Source organism: Stenella coeruleoalba, assembly GCF_951394435.1.
Source record: "Stenella coeruleoalba genome assembly, chromosome: 2".
Classification (NCBI taxonomy): Eukaryota; Metazoa; Chordata; class Mammalia; order Artiodactyla; family Delphinidae; genus Stenella; species Stenella coeruleoalba.
Genome location: NC_137147.1, coordinates 38,839,417 through 38,857,114, shown reverse-complemented (window position 1 = coordinate 38,857,114; position 17,698 = coordinate 38,839,417). Strand labels below are relative to the sequence as shown.

Genomic DNA, 17,698 nt, shown 5'->3' with positions numbered 1-17,698 from the left:
CATGTGGTATCTTCCTTTATGAAGAAAGAGACAAGTGACCCATAGAGCAGTTGGCAGGCTGGGTCAGAAGAACAGCATCCAGGACGATCTAGGGATTGGGACCCATTCAGCCTGTTGTTGATGGTTTTGACACCAAGAGGCGTCTGAATCATCAGCAGAAGATAAATACTGCTCGGTGGGAGGAGGAACAAAGATGGCAGAGTAGAAGGACATGCTCTCACTCCCTCTTGAGAGAACACCAGAATCACAACTAGCTGCTGGACAATCATTGACAGGAAGTCACTGGAACTCACCGGAAAAGATACCCCACATCCAAAGACAAAGGAGAAGCCACAATGAGATGGTAGGAGGGGAGCAATCACAGTAAACTCAAATTCCATAACTGGTGGGTGGGTGACTCACAGACTGGAGAACATTTATACCACAGAAGTCCACCCACTGGAGTGAGAGTTCTGAGCCCCATGTCAGACTTCACAACCTGGGGGTCCGGCAACGGGAGGAGGAATTCCTAGAGAATCAGACTTTGAAGCCTAGTGGAAATTGATTGCAGGACTTCGACAGGACTGGGAGAAACAGAGACTCCACTCTTCGGGGACACACACAAAGTAGTGTGTGTATCGGGACCCAGGGGAAGGAGCAGTGACCCCAGGGGAGACTGAACCAGACCTACCTGCTAGTGTTTGAGGGTCTCCTGCAGAGGCCAGGGGGTGGACTGTGGCTCACCGTAGGGACAAGGACACTGGCAGTAGAAGTTCTGGGGAGTATACCTTGGCATGAGCCCTCCTAGAGTCTGTCATTAGCCCCAACAAAGAGCCCAGGTAGGCTCCAGTGTTGGGCTGCCTCAGGCTAAACAAGCAACAGGGAGGGAACCCAGACCCACCCATCAACAGTCAAGTGGATTAGAGTTTTACTGAGCTCTGCCCACCAAAGCAACAGTCAGCTCTACCCACCACCAGTCCCTCCCATCAAGCGTCTTAGTTAGCCTCATCCACCAGAGGGCAGACAGCAGAAGAGAGAAGAACTACAATCCTGCAGCCTGTGGAACAAAGACCACATTCACAGAAAGATAGAGAAGATGAAAAGGCAGAGGGCTATGTACCAGAGGAAGGAACAAGATAAAACCCCAGAAAAACAACTAAATGAAGTGCAGATAGGCAACCTTCCAGAAAAAGAATTCAGAATGATGATAGTGGAGATGATCTAGGACCTCAGAAAAAGACTTGAGGCAAAGATCGAGAAGATGCAAGAAATGTTTAACAAAGCCCTAGAAGCCTTAAAGAACAAACAAACAGAAATGAACAATACAATAACTGAAATGAAAACTACACTAGAAGGAATCAATAGCAGAATAACTGAGTCAGAAGAACGGAAAAGTGACCTGGAAGACAGAATGGTGGAATTCACTGCTGTGTAACAGACTAAAGAAAAAAGAATGAAAAGAACTGAAGACAGCCTAAGAGACTTCTGGGACAACATTAAATGCAACAACATTCGCATTATAGGGGTCCCAGAAGGAGAAGAGAGAGAAAAAGGACCAGAGAAAATATTTGAAGAGATTGTAGTCAAAAACTTCCTTAACACAGGAAAGGAAATAGCCACCTAAGTCCAGGAAGCACAGAGAATCCCATAAAGGATAAACCCAAGGAGAAACACGCCGAGACACACAGTAATCAAATTGGCAAAAATTAAAGACAAAGAAAAATTACTGAAAGCAGCAAGGGAAAAATGACAAATAACATACAAGGGAACTCCCATAAGGTTAACAGCTGATTTCTCACCAGAAACTCTACAAGCCAGAAGGGAGTGGCATGATATACTTAAAATGATGAAAGGGAAGAATTTACAACCAAGATTACTCTACCCAGCAAGGATCACATTCAGATTCCATGGAGAAATCAAAAGCTTTACAGACAAACAAAAGCTAAGAGAATTCATCACCACCAAACCAGCTCTACAACAAATGCTAAAGGAACTTCTCTGAGTGCGAAACACAAGAGAAGAAAAGGACCTACAAAATCAAACCCAAAACAATTAAGAAAATGGTCACAGGAACATACATATCGATAATTACCTTAAACGTGAATGGATTAAATGCTCCAACCAAAATACACAGACTTGCTGAATGGATACAAAAACAAGACCCATCTATATGCTGTCTACAAGAGACCCACTTCAGACCTAGGGACACATACAGACTGAAAGTGGGGATGGAAAAAGATATTCCATGCAAATGGAAATCAAAAGAAAGCTGGAGTAGCTATACTCATATCAGATAAAATAGACTTTAAAATAAAGAATGTTACAAGAGACAAGGAAGGACACTATGTAATGATCAAGGGATCAATCCAAGAAGGAGATATAACAATTATAAATATATATGCACCCAACATAGGAGCACCTCAATACATAAGGCAACTGCTAATGGCTATAAAAGAAGAAATCGACAGCAATACAACAATAGTGGAGGACTTTAACACCTCACTTACACCAATGGACAGACCATCCAAAATGAAAATAAATAAGGAAACAGAAGCTTTAAATGACAAAATAGACCAGATAGATTTAATTAATATTTATAGGACATTCCATCCAAAAACAGCAGATTACACTTTCTTCTCAAGTGTGCACGGAACATTCTCCAGGATAGATGACATCCTGGGTGACAAATCAAGCCTCAGTAAATTTAAGAAAATTGAAATCATATCAAGCATCTTTTCGAACCACAACGCTATGAGATTAGAAATGAATTACAGGGAAAAAAACGTAAAAAACGTAAACACATGGAGGCTAAACAATACGTTACTAAATAACCAAGAGATCACTGAAGAAATCAAAGAGGAAATCAATACCTAGAGACACATGACAATGAAAACATGACAATCCAAAACCTATGGGATGCAGCAAAAGCAGTTCTAAGAGGGAAATTTATAGCTATACAACCCTACCTCAAGAAAACAAGAAAAATCTCAAGTAAACAATCTAACCTTACACCTAGAGGAACTAGAGAAAGAAGAACAAACAAAACCCAAAATTAGCAGAAGGAAAGAAAACATAAAGATCAGAGCAGAAATAAATGAAATAGAAACAAAGAAAACAACAGCAAAGATCAATAAAACTAAAAGCTGGTTCTTTGAGAAGATAAACAAAATTGATAAACCATTAGCCAGACGGATCAAGAAAAATAGGGAGAGGACTCAAATCAATAAAATTAGAAATGCAAAAGGAGAGGTTAAAACAGACACCACAGAACTCTATGCCAATAAAATGGACAACCTGGAAGAAATGGACAAATTCTTAGAAAAACACAACCTTCCAAGACTGAACCATGAAGAAACAGAAAATATGAACAGACCAATCACAAGTAATGAAATTGAAACTGTGAATAAAAATCTTCCAACAACAAAAGTCCAGGACCAGATGGCCTCACAGGTGAATTCTGTCAAACATTTAGAGAAGAGCTAACACCCATCCTTCTCAAACTCTTCCAAAAAATTGCAGGGGAAGGAATACTCCCAAACTCATTCTATGAGGCCACCATCACCCTGATACCAAGACCAGAAAAAGATACTACAAAAAAAGAAAATTACAGACCAATATCACTGATGAATATAGATGCAAAAATCCTCAACAAAATACTAGCAAACAGAATCCAACAACACATTAAAAGGATCATAGACCACAGTCAAGTGGGATTTATCCCAGGGATGCAAGGATTCTTCAATATATGCAAATCAATCAATGTGATACACCATATTAACAAATTGAAGAATAAAAACCATATGATCATCTCAATAGATGCGGAAAAAGCTTTTGACAAAATTCAACACCCATTTATGATAAAAACTCTCGAAAAAGTGGGCATAGAGGGAACCTACCTCAACATAATAAAGGCCATATATGACAAACCCACAGAAAACATCATTCTCAATGGTGAAAAACGGAAAGCGTTTCCTCTAAGGTCAGGAACGAGACAAGGATGTCTGGTCTCACCACTATTATTCAACATAGTTTTGGAAGTCCTAGCCATGGCAATCAGAGAAGAAAAAGCAATGAAAGGAATGCAAATTGGAAAAGAAGAAGTAAAACTGTCATTGTTTGCAGATGACATGATACTATACATAGAGAATCCTAAAAATGCCACCAGAATACTACTAGAGCTAATCAATGAATTTGGTAAAGTTGCAGGATACAAAATTAATGCACTGAAATCTCCTGCATTCCTATACTTTACTGATGAAAAATCTGAAACAGAAATTATGGAAACACTCCCATTTACCATTGCAACAAAAAGAATAAAATACCTAGGAATAAACCTACCTAGCGAGACAAGAGACCTGTATGTGGAAAACTATAAGACACTGATGAAAGAAATTAAAGATGATACCAACAGATGGAGAGATATACCACGTTCTTGGATTGGAAGAATCAACATTGTGAAAATGACTATATTACCCAAAGTAATCTACAGGTTCAATGCAATCCCTATCAAATTACCAATGGCAGTTTTTATGGAACTAGAACAAAACGTCTTAAAATTTGTATGGAGACATAAAAGACCCCGAATAGCCAAAGCAGTCTTGAGGGAAAGAAACGGAGCTGGAGGAATCAGACTCCCTGACTTCAGACTATACTACAGAGCTACAGTAATCAAACAATATGGTACTGGCACAAAAACAGAAACATAGATTAATGGAACAAGATAGAAAGCCCAGAGATAAACCCACACACCTATGGTCCACTAATCTATGACAAAGGAGGCAAAGATATACAATGGAGAAAAGACAGCCTCTTCAATAAGTGGTGCTGGGAAAACTGTACAGCTACATGTAAAAGAATGAAATTAGAACACTCCCTAACACCATACACAAAAATAAACTCAAACTGGATTAGAGACCTAAATGGAAGACTGGACACTATAAAACTCTTAGAGGAAAGCATAGGAAGAACACTGTTTGACATAATCACAGGAAGATCTTTTATGACCCACCTCCTAGAGTAATGGAAATAAAAATAAATAAATGGGACCTAAGGAAAATTCAAAGCTTTTGCACAGCAAAGGAAACCATAAACAAGATGAAAAGACAACCCTCAGAATGGGAGAAAATATTTGCAAATGAATCAGTGGACAAAGGATTAATCTCCAAAATATATAAACAGCTCATGCAGCTCAATATTAAAAAAACAAACAACCCAATCCAAAGACTGGCAGAAGACCCAAATAGACATTTCTCCAAAGAAGACATACAGATAGCCGTGAAGCACATGAGAAGCTGCTCAACACACTAATTACTAGAGAAATGCAAGTCAAAACTACAATGAGGTATCACCTCACACCAGTTAGAATGGGCTTCATCAGAAAATCTATAAACAACAAATGCTGGAGAGGGTGTGGAGAAAAGGGAACCCTCTTGCACTGTTGGTGGGAATGTAAATTGAATCAGCCACTATGGAGAACAGTATGGAGGTTCCTTAAAAAACTAAAAATAGAATTACCATATGATCCAGCAATCCCACTACCGGGCATATACCCGGAGAAAACCATAGTTCAAAAAGACATGTGCACCCCAATGTTCATTGCAGCACTATTTACAATAGACAGGTCATGGAAGCAACCTAAATGCCCGTCGACAGGTGAATGGATAAAGAAGTTGTGGTACATATATACAATGAAATATTATCCATAAAAAGGAACGAAATTGAGTCATTTGTTGAGACATGGATGGTTGTAGAGACTGTCATACAGAGTGAAGTAAGTCAGAAAGAGAAAAACAAATATCGTATATTAACGCATATATGTGGAACCTAGAAAAAAGGTACAGATGAACCAGTTTTCAGGGCAGAAGTTGAGACACAGATGTAGAGAACAAACGTATGGACACCAAGGGGGGAAAACCATCGTGGGGTGCGGATGGTGGTGTGCTGAATTGGGTGATTGGGATTGACATGTATACACTGATGTGTATAAAATTGATGACTAATAAGAACCTGCAGTATAAAAAAACAAACGAACAAAAAACAACTAATACTAAACTTTCTTTGAGATATTTGTTGAAATATGTTAATATAAATGTTTCAGATATTACATGAAATTTCTGAAAATCTTATATGTTCTGGTATAATGTTATAAGTCATAATTCTAGTTAATGCTTTAAAATGTATAATTCAGAAATAACTATATTTCCTTGTCAATTGCATTATTATGAACTTTCATCAAATCTTTAACCATGGTCGTTTTTAAGTCTTTTGTCATTTACAGACAGTTCTGGGTGTACTGTGATGCTTTTGCAAAAATGTTCCTATAAAAGGGTTTCATCTTCAAGGAATTCATGGAAAAAACTGACAAGTACAGGTTTCTGGTAACTGACTATACTGGTGAACTGAATCAATAAGCATTTTCAGAACTCTAATGGAAAACTGATGAATTCATAAAAGTGCTAACAAAAGATCAAGATGAAAAATAAATTACATGGGACTGAGTGAACTGATGAGGATGATTATAATTTTTATGACTTTCTGTTTTAATAAAAAAAAATGCTACTCGGTGGTGCTCTGCAGCAAGTATTATCAATTCCAAAGAATTAAAACAGAGCTCACTTAAGTTGCATATTTACTTGATTCTTTCTCTTCCATTCCGACTGGTGCTCATCAGATTAAGTCATTGAACCCCCAAAGACCCCAGCCTTACTCCCCACTATTCCTCACAAGTAGAATTTTCTGGGCACAGCCCTGGGTCACTAAGAATTAAGCACATTATTACAGCCAATAAAAGGTTCTCTTTTGAGCTGGAATGATCAGCAACATTTCTCTTCTTCTAGTCAGGTGTCCTCAGACTGGATTGTTTATAAAATTATTATTTCCCCCTTTTGTCATACAGGTACAATTCAGCTTCATTGATGGTGGTTTGGGAGTAAGTAGCCTTTCTCATAATTAGAAAATGATCTTCTGACAGGATAAAGCTGGAAATTGCTCTCTTTGTGAAATGAGCAGTTCTTTGTCTGAAAGATTGATTCAATTTTCACTGCCATAACTGGTAGCAGAATTGCCAGACCAGTTTGGTGACTGGATTGAACTTTTCCTACAGGAATTGTGTAGCTGTCCAGCTGCAGAAACACAAGTTCACTCCCCCATTGTTGGTTTTCTGACAGCTTTTTCCATAGAGTAGTTTGAAGAGTGGAGAGCCCTGTTTTTGAGACAGAGGAGTGTTTTTCACACCTGAAGTGTAATTTCACACCTTGTGTTTCTCAGCAGATAACTGCATAAAATAACATATCAAACCAGAATAGAAAAAGATCAACAAAGAAAGAAAACTGCAGGTTGTAATTTGTTTCCTATCTTACAATGCTCTTGTGGAGAACAGTAAATTACAGAGCTCTGGGTTTACACTTTAAAAAGTTTGACTGGTTGTTAGGTGGGAAAGTGAGCAGTAAACACTAATCAGCATTTAGCCTGTATTGAACAGAATGTACAGAATTATAAAATTCGGGAAACACCGGAACTTGTAGATTTTTTTTTAAAGGATAGGACACATAAATTAGTGGTAAAATCTGTAGTTAAGAGTAAGTCAAGAAATTGATAAATGATTTTAATAAAAATAGAATTTTCTTAGGATATAATTTTCTTTGTAATTATCCATTCAGGAATTTTAGTAAAAGTAATAGACTATGTTAGTACTTACTTTCTATAAATGACTAAACCTATGATGCTAGTCACCATCTCATGGCATTCTAGTGCAGGGGTTATAAAATGAGGGGTTTAGCTCCATTTTGCAAGTTTGAAAACTTAAGTCCAAAAGAAAAAAGAAAGTTGAGCCTCCTGGCTGGTCATAGACATTCATTACAAAATATTTAATATTTACTGAGTGTCTACCACATGTTAGGCATTACCCCAGGCACGGGGGTACAGTGGTAAACAGGGCAGTCTCTCTTTCTCCCATCTGGGAACTGACAGTTTTGCAGACAAGTAAGCAGGCAATGGAAATACTGGGTAATAAGTGCTGAGAGAGGCTAAAACTAGATTTTGATGGAGCCCACAGATGGTCAGCATGGGGGCAAGTGGTCAGCAAAGATTCCAGGATAAGATGACATCCAAACTAAACTAATGAATAGAAGTCATGTGAAGGTAGATATCATTCGGGATATCAGGGCATGTGTAGCTTATGCAGAAGTGAAAGGGAAAGACAGCAGAGTGGGTTGGAAGGATAAGGTATTCAGTGTAGTGGGGATGCAGTGTATAAAGGTAATGGTGGTGCATAATGAAACTGGAAGAGAAAAGTGTCAGGGTATGTGGTCTATACCGAGAAATTTAGCTTTTATCCTGAGACTAGTGGGATGTGTTGAAGGTTTAGTCTTTGTTTATTAGGGAGAGTGACACAACCAGATCTGCATTTTACAAAGACCCCTCTGACAATCCAGTGAGTGGAGATCAGTGAAGAAACATGCAGTGATGCGAGTGGGAAATGCTGGTGACCTGAGCTGATGGTGTACACTGAGAGTTCAGTGGCATTGGGATGCAAGGAAGTGGGTGGATTTGGGAGCTATTGAGGAGGTAGAATCAACAGAACTTGGTGGTTGATTGACTGGACTAGGGGTAAGGAAGCCAGTCTAGTCAAAAATGCTGTCCCGAGTTCTGACTTGGGTACTTGAGCAGATGATGCTACCATTCACAGGGCTGGAGAAGACTAAAACAGCAAGTTTTTAAGAGTTGGAGACATGATGAGTGTGAAATGGGATTTCCACAAGAAGAAGTATGATATTCAGTTAGATCTTGAGCTTGGGAGGGAAGTCTAGGCCAGAGATACAGATCTGGTAGTTGTCACTGAGTGGATAATATGGTCCAAAGAATATGTAGAGAATGAGAAGAGAAGAGACTCTTTAGGCATAAACAGCCCTTTGAAAATGAAAAGAAAGACACATAGAGCAAAATGTGTATTTATAGTTACATAAATAAAATGTGGATGAAGAACTGTGCATGTCTACAAATACCATTGCACACATGCCTGTGCATGTACATACCCTTGCACATACAGAGCTTCTAATGAACATCAGCAAGGTGCCCCATGGTGGGCTGCATGAAACATTAAGCATAAAGGTAATAATCCCTTTCCTGAAGAGCTCATGTAAGATGTGTTAGTCCTACAGCAAATTCCGGGCCTAAAGATGCTGCTCAGTATGTCAGTATGTGTAGATATTGCAATTAACCTAGCAAAACGGAAGGCACTGATGTTTTCTCATTTCCATTGTTTCCTCAGATACATATGGAAAGCTCTTTCTTCTCAGTTCTGTGGGTCAAGAGATGTCCCGCTGCAAGACCTCCATCCGACGTGGTCAGCCCAATCCCGTCTATAAGGAGACCTTTGTTTTCCAGGTGGCCCTCTTTCAGCTCTCTGACGTTACGTTGGTGATTTCTGTGTATAACAGGCGTACCATGAAGCGTAAAGAGATGATTGGTTGGATTGCTCTGGGTCAAAACAGTAGTGGAGGGGAGGAGCAAGACCATTGGGAGGAAATGAAGGAGACCAAAGGGCAGCAGGTCTGCAGGTGGCACACTTTACTCGAATCCTAGGTTTGCCAAGAGGTGTTTGTGGGCTATACCTACCCTGGTGACCCGTGTTTTGAGTACTGATACCAACTCAGTGCTTGCTGGCAGGCTTTTTTTAAAGACAGGCTTTAAGTAGGGATTGGATTCTATTAGACCCTAGGACATTCTGGGGGTGGAGGGATCTTTGGGTTTCTCAAAGGTTTGATTTGGATTTAAATACTGTAATTTTTTTAAAAAGCCCATATGCACTGTCGAGTATACTTTATTGGAAATGTTATTGTAGTTGAGATGAATGATGTTGAGTTAATTTCTGTTAATAGGTTATTAAATTTTGGTTCAGGCTATAGAAGGAAGCTTCTCTGGCTGTCTCTGCTCCCTTCGATTGCAAGGGAGATGTTAAAAGTTACTGTTTGTAACCACTTGTGTGTAGGAATCAGAATTTTCTTAGTATGGGGCAAAATACTCCAAAATACAGAAATGAACCTGTCGCCGAGGTTCATAGAAGAATGTAACTGTCATCCATAATCCCCTATTTCATGTTTTTCTCTTTATAAAAAAACCCTTCATTTATTTGCCTAACAAATAAGTTTTAAAAACTTACACTTATAAAGCAAATTTGAATTAAATACCTCTTTGTTTATCTCACTTATATATTGTGGTTTCCTATGAGATTTGGTTAGGTGACCCATTTTGAAACTAAAAAAGAATTCGAAAACTACTGTTGTAAGACAACTTGTCTCCTTTTGAGTATGTAAGATTTCAAAATGAAAACTTTCTAGGTTTTTATGCTGTTTTTCTCACCTAATAAATTCTTACAGAATGAGAAGAAAACCGAAAAACCTATTAAGTCATGGAGGTATTGATTTTTCTGAATCTAGTGTTCTCCTTCTAGATTATGCTTTTTCTATATTCAATACAGTATACTCACTCATACATATATTTTGATTCTGTGTTTGCATGTAAACCATACTTTTTTAATGCCATATTTTCCATCATCAGAGCATAGTAAATTGTATACAATGGACTTTAATAGATGTTGATTTGATTGACTCTTAGAAATGAACATGCTATAACACCTGTGAATGAAGAATATTTTCAGTTTGTAAGCAACGACCCTAATTCTTCTTTGAGCATTTGAAGTGCCTATAATTGTCATTTTTTTCGTGGTATTTGCAGCAACATATATTAGTCACTACTTGCATTTTGGGCACGTGCCATTTAGAGCACTGATCATGTATGGTTATGAGCATGAAATTTTACTTCTAACTGACTTTTACATTTTTGTGCAGTGCATGTTTATTTTCTTAGATCTGAGCCCTTAATTTCAATTACTTTAAATTGGCAGTAATAAGAAAAGGGAAGGAATGTGTGTACATGTAACACTGAGCCCCGTGTGCAGCTCTTCTGAGCAATTGCTGTCACTTATTTTTAGCTTTTATGTTTCATTGTTGACTTTTTGCTGTCTGTGGGAAGAGTGATAGCTAGTGATGGATGTATACAGTTAAAAACACATAACTCCTCCTCAGCTCTACATTTTGACAGATTGTAAACGTAGGCTGTAACACTTGAAGCACATATTTATTCCTTACAGCATGTAACGGTTATCCTGACAAGCCCAGACTAAGACACAGGATAACTCGACTCTGATTTGAAGCTTTTGAAAGAAGTGATTTCATATGGAAGAATCAGAATTAGAAAAATAAAGGAATATCTTAATTTCTTTTCAGGGCATGGGAGTTTCGGATATCATGCTGCTCAGTTATTGGGAACAAGTAGTAAAACCATGCTCCTTTGGGGTTTTCCCCTCCCTTGCTTTGGAAGACCTCAGAGTGCTTTTCCAACATCATATCCATTAACTGCTGAGTGGTCTGTGCAGTGCGGCTGTGTCATGGAGTAGAACTGAGTGCAATTGATTAAGTAGCAGCACAAAGAATTGGCTTTTCACATCCCTTACTCTCTTTATGCGCCTGTGCTTAAAGGGAAGCAGAGCAGCCTTGTTATGCTTTCCTTTCTGCAGTGACATAAAAGCAGCATTCACTTTAAAATTTACATTTGAAAAAATCTGCATCTATTGTACAGACAGGCCTGGATGTTTTCTCCTCATATTTTCCTGCTCAATGTTTTGCCGCATCCCTTGTCTCACAGAGCCCAATAGTCACCTATACTTCATTTACTGCTGCCTTGCCTCACCCTTTCTAAGGTTTTCTGCCGGGGTAGTGAAAATATCCTTGTGTGTTTGATCTGCTTTCTAATAGTCTGCTTATGATACAGTTTACAGAAATTTTAAGGGAAGAATGCCTGAAAAGCATTTTTCATTTGTATAATTTTACTATGTTGGTGCTATTTACCATGTAGGATGCATGTACATCTTGAATATCTAGCAACGTTCACCCTAAAGCTGATTGTATAAATATAAAATGCTAATGACAAGATACATCAAAATATGAGGTGAATTTTTTTACATAGACTTGAAATTCTGGTTTAGTAAAATCTTTTCTTTTTGTGCACTTAAATTTCCTTATTTTCTTGGCGGAGTCTAGACACAACGCACTTAACATGTTTTTCACTTGAGCTTTTATATCTGCATTTGCTTTTCAAAGGAGTTACGAAAGATAATTAGTTGCTTCTGCCGTGTTAAAGCTGCTTTTGCCTATTTCATCTAGCTAATAATTAATATCTCATAGGGACATACGAAATTGAAGAAGCACTAATATTTGTTGCTTGAGTAGTTCTTTCCATGAGTTTTTCCCGAAGAGAATGCTTTTAAAATACTATTGTGGAGGGTAAAGGATGCACTAGGTTTATGGAAAGCTGGTTTCCAGCGTGCCTTCTTTCAGGGAATGAGTTTACACTGAATCGAGAAGTGCCCGTTTCCCCAAACACGGTGGTGACTCTTGTGTTCTCTGCGCCCCTCTGACTATTGTTGAATTTTTAAATGGGCCATTCACCAGGCAGCCGAGCACCTGCTCTCACTTCTCTCCTTCACTGGCTCCCAGTGTGATGTGCAGTTGTTTTGGAACCTCTTTTTGCTCCTGTTGCATAACTATGAGGGGGGAGGTCTTGCCTTTCTTAACAGAAAAAGAGCTTGTAATGTCTTCGGAAGTAATAGACCTGGCATTCCACCTGTGCAAAGTTTGAGACAGAATCCCCGCCATGATGGGAAGAGAAAAAGAGAGCATAGTACTGCATTGTCGCTCACTTTAGGCACTGTTCACTCTGCAACTCCTTCCATGACAGTGACGTATTGACCACAAATGTGGGTATTCTCCATAGTGCTAGGTGCTACAGCGAGCCTGAAACACAGCCTCTGCCTTTGCAACATGTAGCACCCACAATATTTTATAAATTGTTAACAAGTCTTGGTCAGTCACTGTGTTTTACATCCTGGCTGTACCACATGGTCTTAGCTGACAACCAAAACTCTTTTCTTTTCAAGTAATGCATTGTTTAAGTTGAAACTCCCATCAGGTTAAGTGAAAATCCTTCTCTGATAGCCATTGAATTGATTAAATTCATGGTTCAGTGTGGACCATAGAACTGGGGGTTTCTGAAAAGCCTGGCTCTCCTTTTGCAGCAGAGGGCTTAGTACATGAAGATCAAAAAAGTGAGTAGGAAAAGATTATTCGTAGACGACTTAAAACCAAATGCAGGCATATCCTTTAATGGTGAAGAAACAGGGCTAGAAATTACATGTGGTCCCTCCTCTTACCTTTGAGTAAACTGTGACTAAAGAGCATTCCATTCTGTTTGATCCACGATGAAAGCAAATGATAGATAATCCTGAAATGGCAGAAGTATTTTTTACCGTATTAAAAATCATTTGTGTGTTCCAAAGAGAAAAGTTAGGCAAAACTATAAAACAAATTATATAGCATGAGTATGGAAGAATTAAAGAATAAATAAATATGCTAGATACTGCCAGTGTCTATTACATATATGCAAGAAGAGTAAACAAATGTAAACCAAAAGCCATTTTAGATTAAGTATCATTTTTCACAACTTGTGGAATTCTGGAAAATACTTTAAGTTGGGGAGAATGAAATTGGTCTAACGCAACTCAGAGAAGTCGGCACAGGCTGTGGTCTTAGCCTGGGTTTGGATGAACTTTGCCTACTGTGTGGCCTTAAGAAAATTAACTTAGCCAGCCTGTGACCCTGTTTATTCAACTGGAAAATGGAAATAATTCCTACCTCATAAGGTCTTGTTGGTTTTTTTTTCCAATAATGAAATAACAGCATAGAGATGGGCATATGGTAACCATTCAGTGTTGCCCTCTCACAATCATGCTTTAAAAAAATGCATTTAAGATTTGTTTCTCTTTCTAGTGAAAGTAATAGTAATGCTAGAGAAAAACTAATAACAATTTTCAGATACTTTAAAAAGGGTAGGCACATGAAGCTAGTCTGGAAGGTAGCTCTGCTCACCAACTATACCACTGACACTACATGAAGCTAGTCTGAATTTGGGGCAAGCTCAACTGGGATAAGCCCGGTGTATGGAGGAAACTGAGTCTTAATAAACCCCCAGTGAGGTATAATGACCAAATCTTTTATCCACCCTGGTGCTTTTGTGCACATCTTGGTAAATCACACTCATGGCGTCTCCTCACACCCAGCTCTTCTCTACTGTTCATATGTGGACAGAGCACCTTGTTCCCATCAAAAGAGCTGGTAAAGATGGCAACTTGAGTACCTATTTCAACTTCGATCTGAAAAGTAAAATAAATAATGTGGCACTATACTGACACTCTTTTCAAAATGGGCAACATTCTTTTTTTGGGCTTATGTTACATATCCATATTACATACGTATAGGTAAAAAATTTTAAAGATCTAATAATGCAGCTATTCAAACTTACCTAACTGTTCAACTGGGAAGTAATAGGACCAATTATTTATCTGTTTCCCTTCAGAAGTCATAATTCAAAGGAATTCTATCAGGGTTGATACTCTTTTTTAGAATGGTTTTTAAGAGTGACTTGTTGATGTAATAGAGAATGTGTTCAGTTGTCCTCTGGTGTTCAAACCTTAAGTAAAGAGGAGAGTTTCCTGAGAACTTAGAAGAGCCTTTGTGGACATTTGATCTGAAGAAGTGGTCAGCAGCAAACCTCCTCATGTTGGGCATAACCAGGTGCCATGAACCAGTCACGCATACGGTGGTTTTAAACTGAGCAGGGTTCTGGGATGGGGAAGTGTGAGGCTACATTCCCAAAGTTGCCAAATTGCCAAAGTGTTAACTCAAGTCCTACGATTCTCAGTTAAGGAGAAACATGAAGAAATTGGAGAAGGATCGCTTAGGGGTTTTAGTTGGGAATAATTTAGCACGTAGGGAAGTTAAAGGGGTTGGATAGGTATTGAGAAAGCTGAGGAGTGATTTCTAGGAACAGTTATCTAGAATGTAAAGAGCTCTTACCAAGAGGATGACTCACCCCCTGTCTTCTTAACATGTGGACAGAGTCAGAGCTTCCACCTAAAGCAAGTCAAGAGAGTTTAACTGAGATATAAGGAGAATGATATGAAGAGGGTTTTGCGCTAATTCACAATGTATTCTCTGGATTTCCTTGTCTCTTTGAGATAGCACGGGACTTAAAAATCTTTTTGGAGTGCGGTGACTACACTTTGAAGCAATGTCACAATAAAAACAGCAATGCTTACCAACCTACAATTGTTCAATTAGTCTAATCATGTACCATGAAAAGTCAAGTTTCTTGTTTTGAGTTATTGGAAACAGGTGAAATGTATCAATTCCATGTATTGGAAAAATCCTCTAGGAAACCCAGGACTTGGAGTAGGCCTTGGTCACATTGCAGGGGGATCACCAAGGGAGATCACAGAATCATCACCTTTGGAAGTCTTTTAAAATAGAAACATCAAAAAAAAGAAAAAGAAAAGAAACATCTGCATGAGCTGTGGGTTCCGACTAAAGGGGAACAGCAGGGCACCCAGGAAGACAGCCTTTCTAAAGTTCCTTCTGAGCCTAATATTTTATATGTAACCTCCAAACAGGATCAACAATAACAGTACTCCAGGCCTGCCGTCTTCCCCTTTGGACATTTTTCCACACTGATTTTTCTCTGCATCATAGAAGGCTTTTGCCAGGGAGTGCCTGCTCAGGCTTTGTTTAGGTGACTTTGGGGATGCCTGCAGGCTCCAGGTGAGTTTTCTTTCCTACGATACTTTGTTTTTGTTTCCCTCAGGTCACAAAGCAGTATCCTAGACACACAGACAATAATCAGCTATATTTATAGCCACTGTGAGACCTGTAAAACAGCTTGAGCCTTAACAGAACAAATTCAGAGGCAGGCATGGAGGCCTAGGGACACTCATAGAACAAAACAATGCTACCTGCTCTCCATAACTCACTAAGGCTGCCTTCGGGTGTCTCCATGGGGGTTCTATGCCTTCAAATGACGGTGTTATCAATTGCACTTTAAAGACGGTGAGAAGGCTGTCTTCCCATTGGTATCACCATACTTAGGCAGTATTTTTGTTTACTTCATTTTCCCCTTAAACTATCTACTTGCTCTATTGTTTTAGTTTATATAAAATTTATTCATTCAAAAGATATTAAGTACATTATATCCCAGACTCTGGGCTAGGGGCTGGAGAATAGCAGGTGAGGAAAACAGCTTGAGCCGAATAATCATTTTTGTTTCTAAATATTTATTTAATATATTTATTTTTAGAATTGAATATTGAATGCTCTTTGCAAGGCAGTAAGTTAGACCCTGGAACACTAGGTCTATACAAACAAATGTGACACAGTTCTTATGAGCTCAGTGATTTAATAGTTGAAAGGCACGGCTACCTTGTACTTTTTGAAAAAGTGAACTGGACAGAGGCTGCCAGATAAAGGGGTGACACTGTGAACAAAGATAACTGCTTGCTCCTCTGCTTCTTTTGATTAAAATTTGTCTTAGACGTTATATACTAAGCACATTTGGGGCATCCTATGAAATGGGTAAATGTCAACATTGGGGGTGTCCCTATCTTGGCAGATGGACCAATAATTATTTTCTAGTCTCAAAGAATTTAAAATCAGTGTGAATCTAACTCTTAATGCTTTCAATTTTATAACAGAAGGCAAAACTAGGAATTTTTCCAGTGGGTTTATTGCTTGTAATTCTTCACGTCATAAAAATTTATCTCAAATATATACTAAACATGTTGCAATCCACGTAAGTTAAGTCAGAATGTTTGGTGGCCTACATCATCAAAAAATCTACAAACAATAAACGCTGGAGAGGGTGTGGAGAAAAGGGAACCCTCTTGCACTGTTGGTGGGAATGTAAATTGATACAGCCACTATGGAGAACAGTATGGAGGTTCCTTACAAAACTAAAAATAGAATTACCATATGACCCAGCAATCCCACTACTGGGCATATACACAGAGAAAACCATAATTCAAAAAGACACGTGCACCCCAATGTTCATTGCAGCACTATTTACAATAGCCAGGACATGGAAGCAACCTAAATGCCCATCGACAGATGAATGCATAAAGAAGATGTGGTACATATATACAATGGAGTATTACTCAGCCATAAAAAGAAAAGAAATTGAGTTATTTGTAGTGAGGTGGATGGACCTAGGGTCTGTCATACAGAGTGAAGTAAGTCAGAAAGAGAAAAACAAATACTGTATGCTAACACATATATAGGGAATCTAAAAAAAAAAAAAATGGTTCTGAAGAACCTAGGGGCAGGACAGGAATAAAGACGCAGATGTAGAGAATGGACTTGAGGACACGGGGAGGGAGAAGGGTAAGCTGGGACGAAGTGAGAGAGTGGCATGGACTTATACATACTACCAAATGTAAAACAGATAGCTAGTGGGAAGCAGCCCCATAGCACAGGGAGATCAGCTCAGTGCTTTGTGACCCCCTAGAGCGGTGGGATAGGGAGGGTGGGAGGGAGGAGATATGAGAGTATATGTATATGTATAGCTTATTCACCTTGTTATACAGCAGAAACTAACACACCATTGTAAAGCAATTATACCCCTATAAAGATGTTAAAAAAAAAAAAGTTTGGTGGCCTAAAAATTCTTACTGATGACAATTTTTTAGTGTTGCCCAATTGATGGTCCGTAATAAAATCCATAACAAAAAGTTCCCATCTCTAATTTGCTAAAGGCCTTGGTGTTTGGGAAAAGATATCAG

General features: G+C 38.7%; 1 protein-coding gene across 7 annotated transcripts in view; it reads left to right on the top strand.

The window, feature by feature from the left end:
- Window positions 1-17,139, top strand: part of SYT16 (synaptotagmin 16) — a 256,159-nt gene extending 239,020 nt beyond the window's left edge. For 6 of the 7 annotated variants that reach the window (XM_079914264.1, XM_079914270.1, XM_079914269.1 and 3 more), the window contains one exon: window positions 9,248-17,139. In XM_079914264.1, the coding sequence (XP_079770390.1) occupies window positions 9,248-9,561 (314 nt within the window). In that variant the 3' untranslated portion in view covers window positions 9,562-17,139. Of the gene's footprint in view, window positions 1-24; window positions 93-9,247 lie in introns of those variants that run through there. The other variant, XM_079914267.1, reaches the window with a different exon arrangement.
- Window positions 17,140-17,698: the final 559 nt, after the last annotated feature.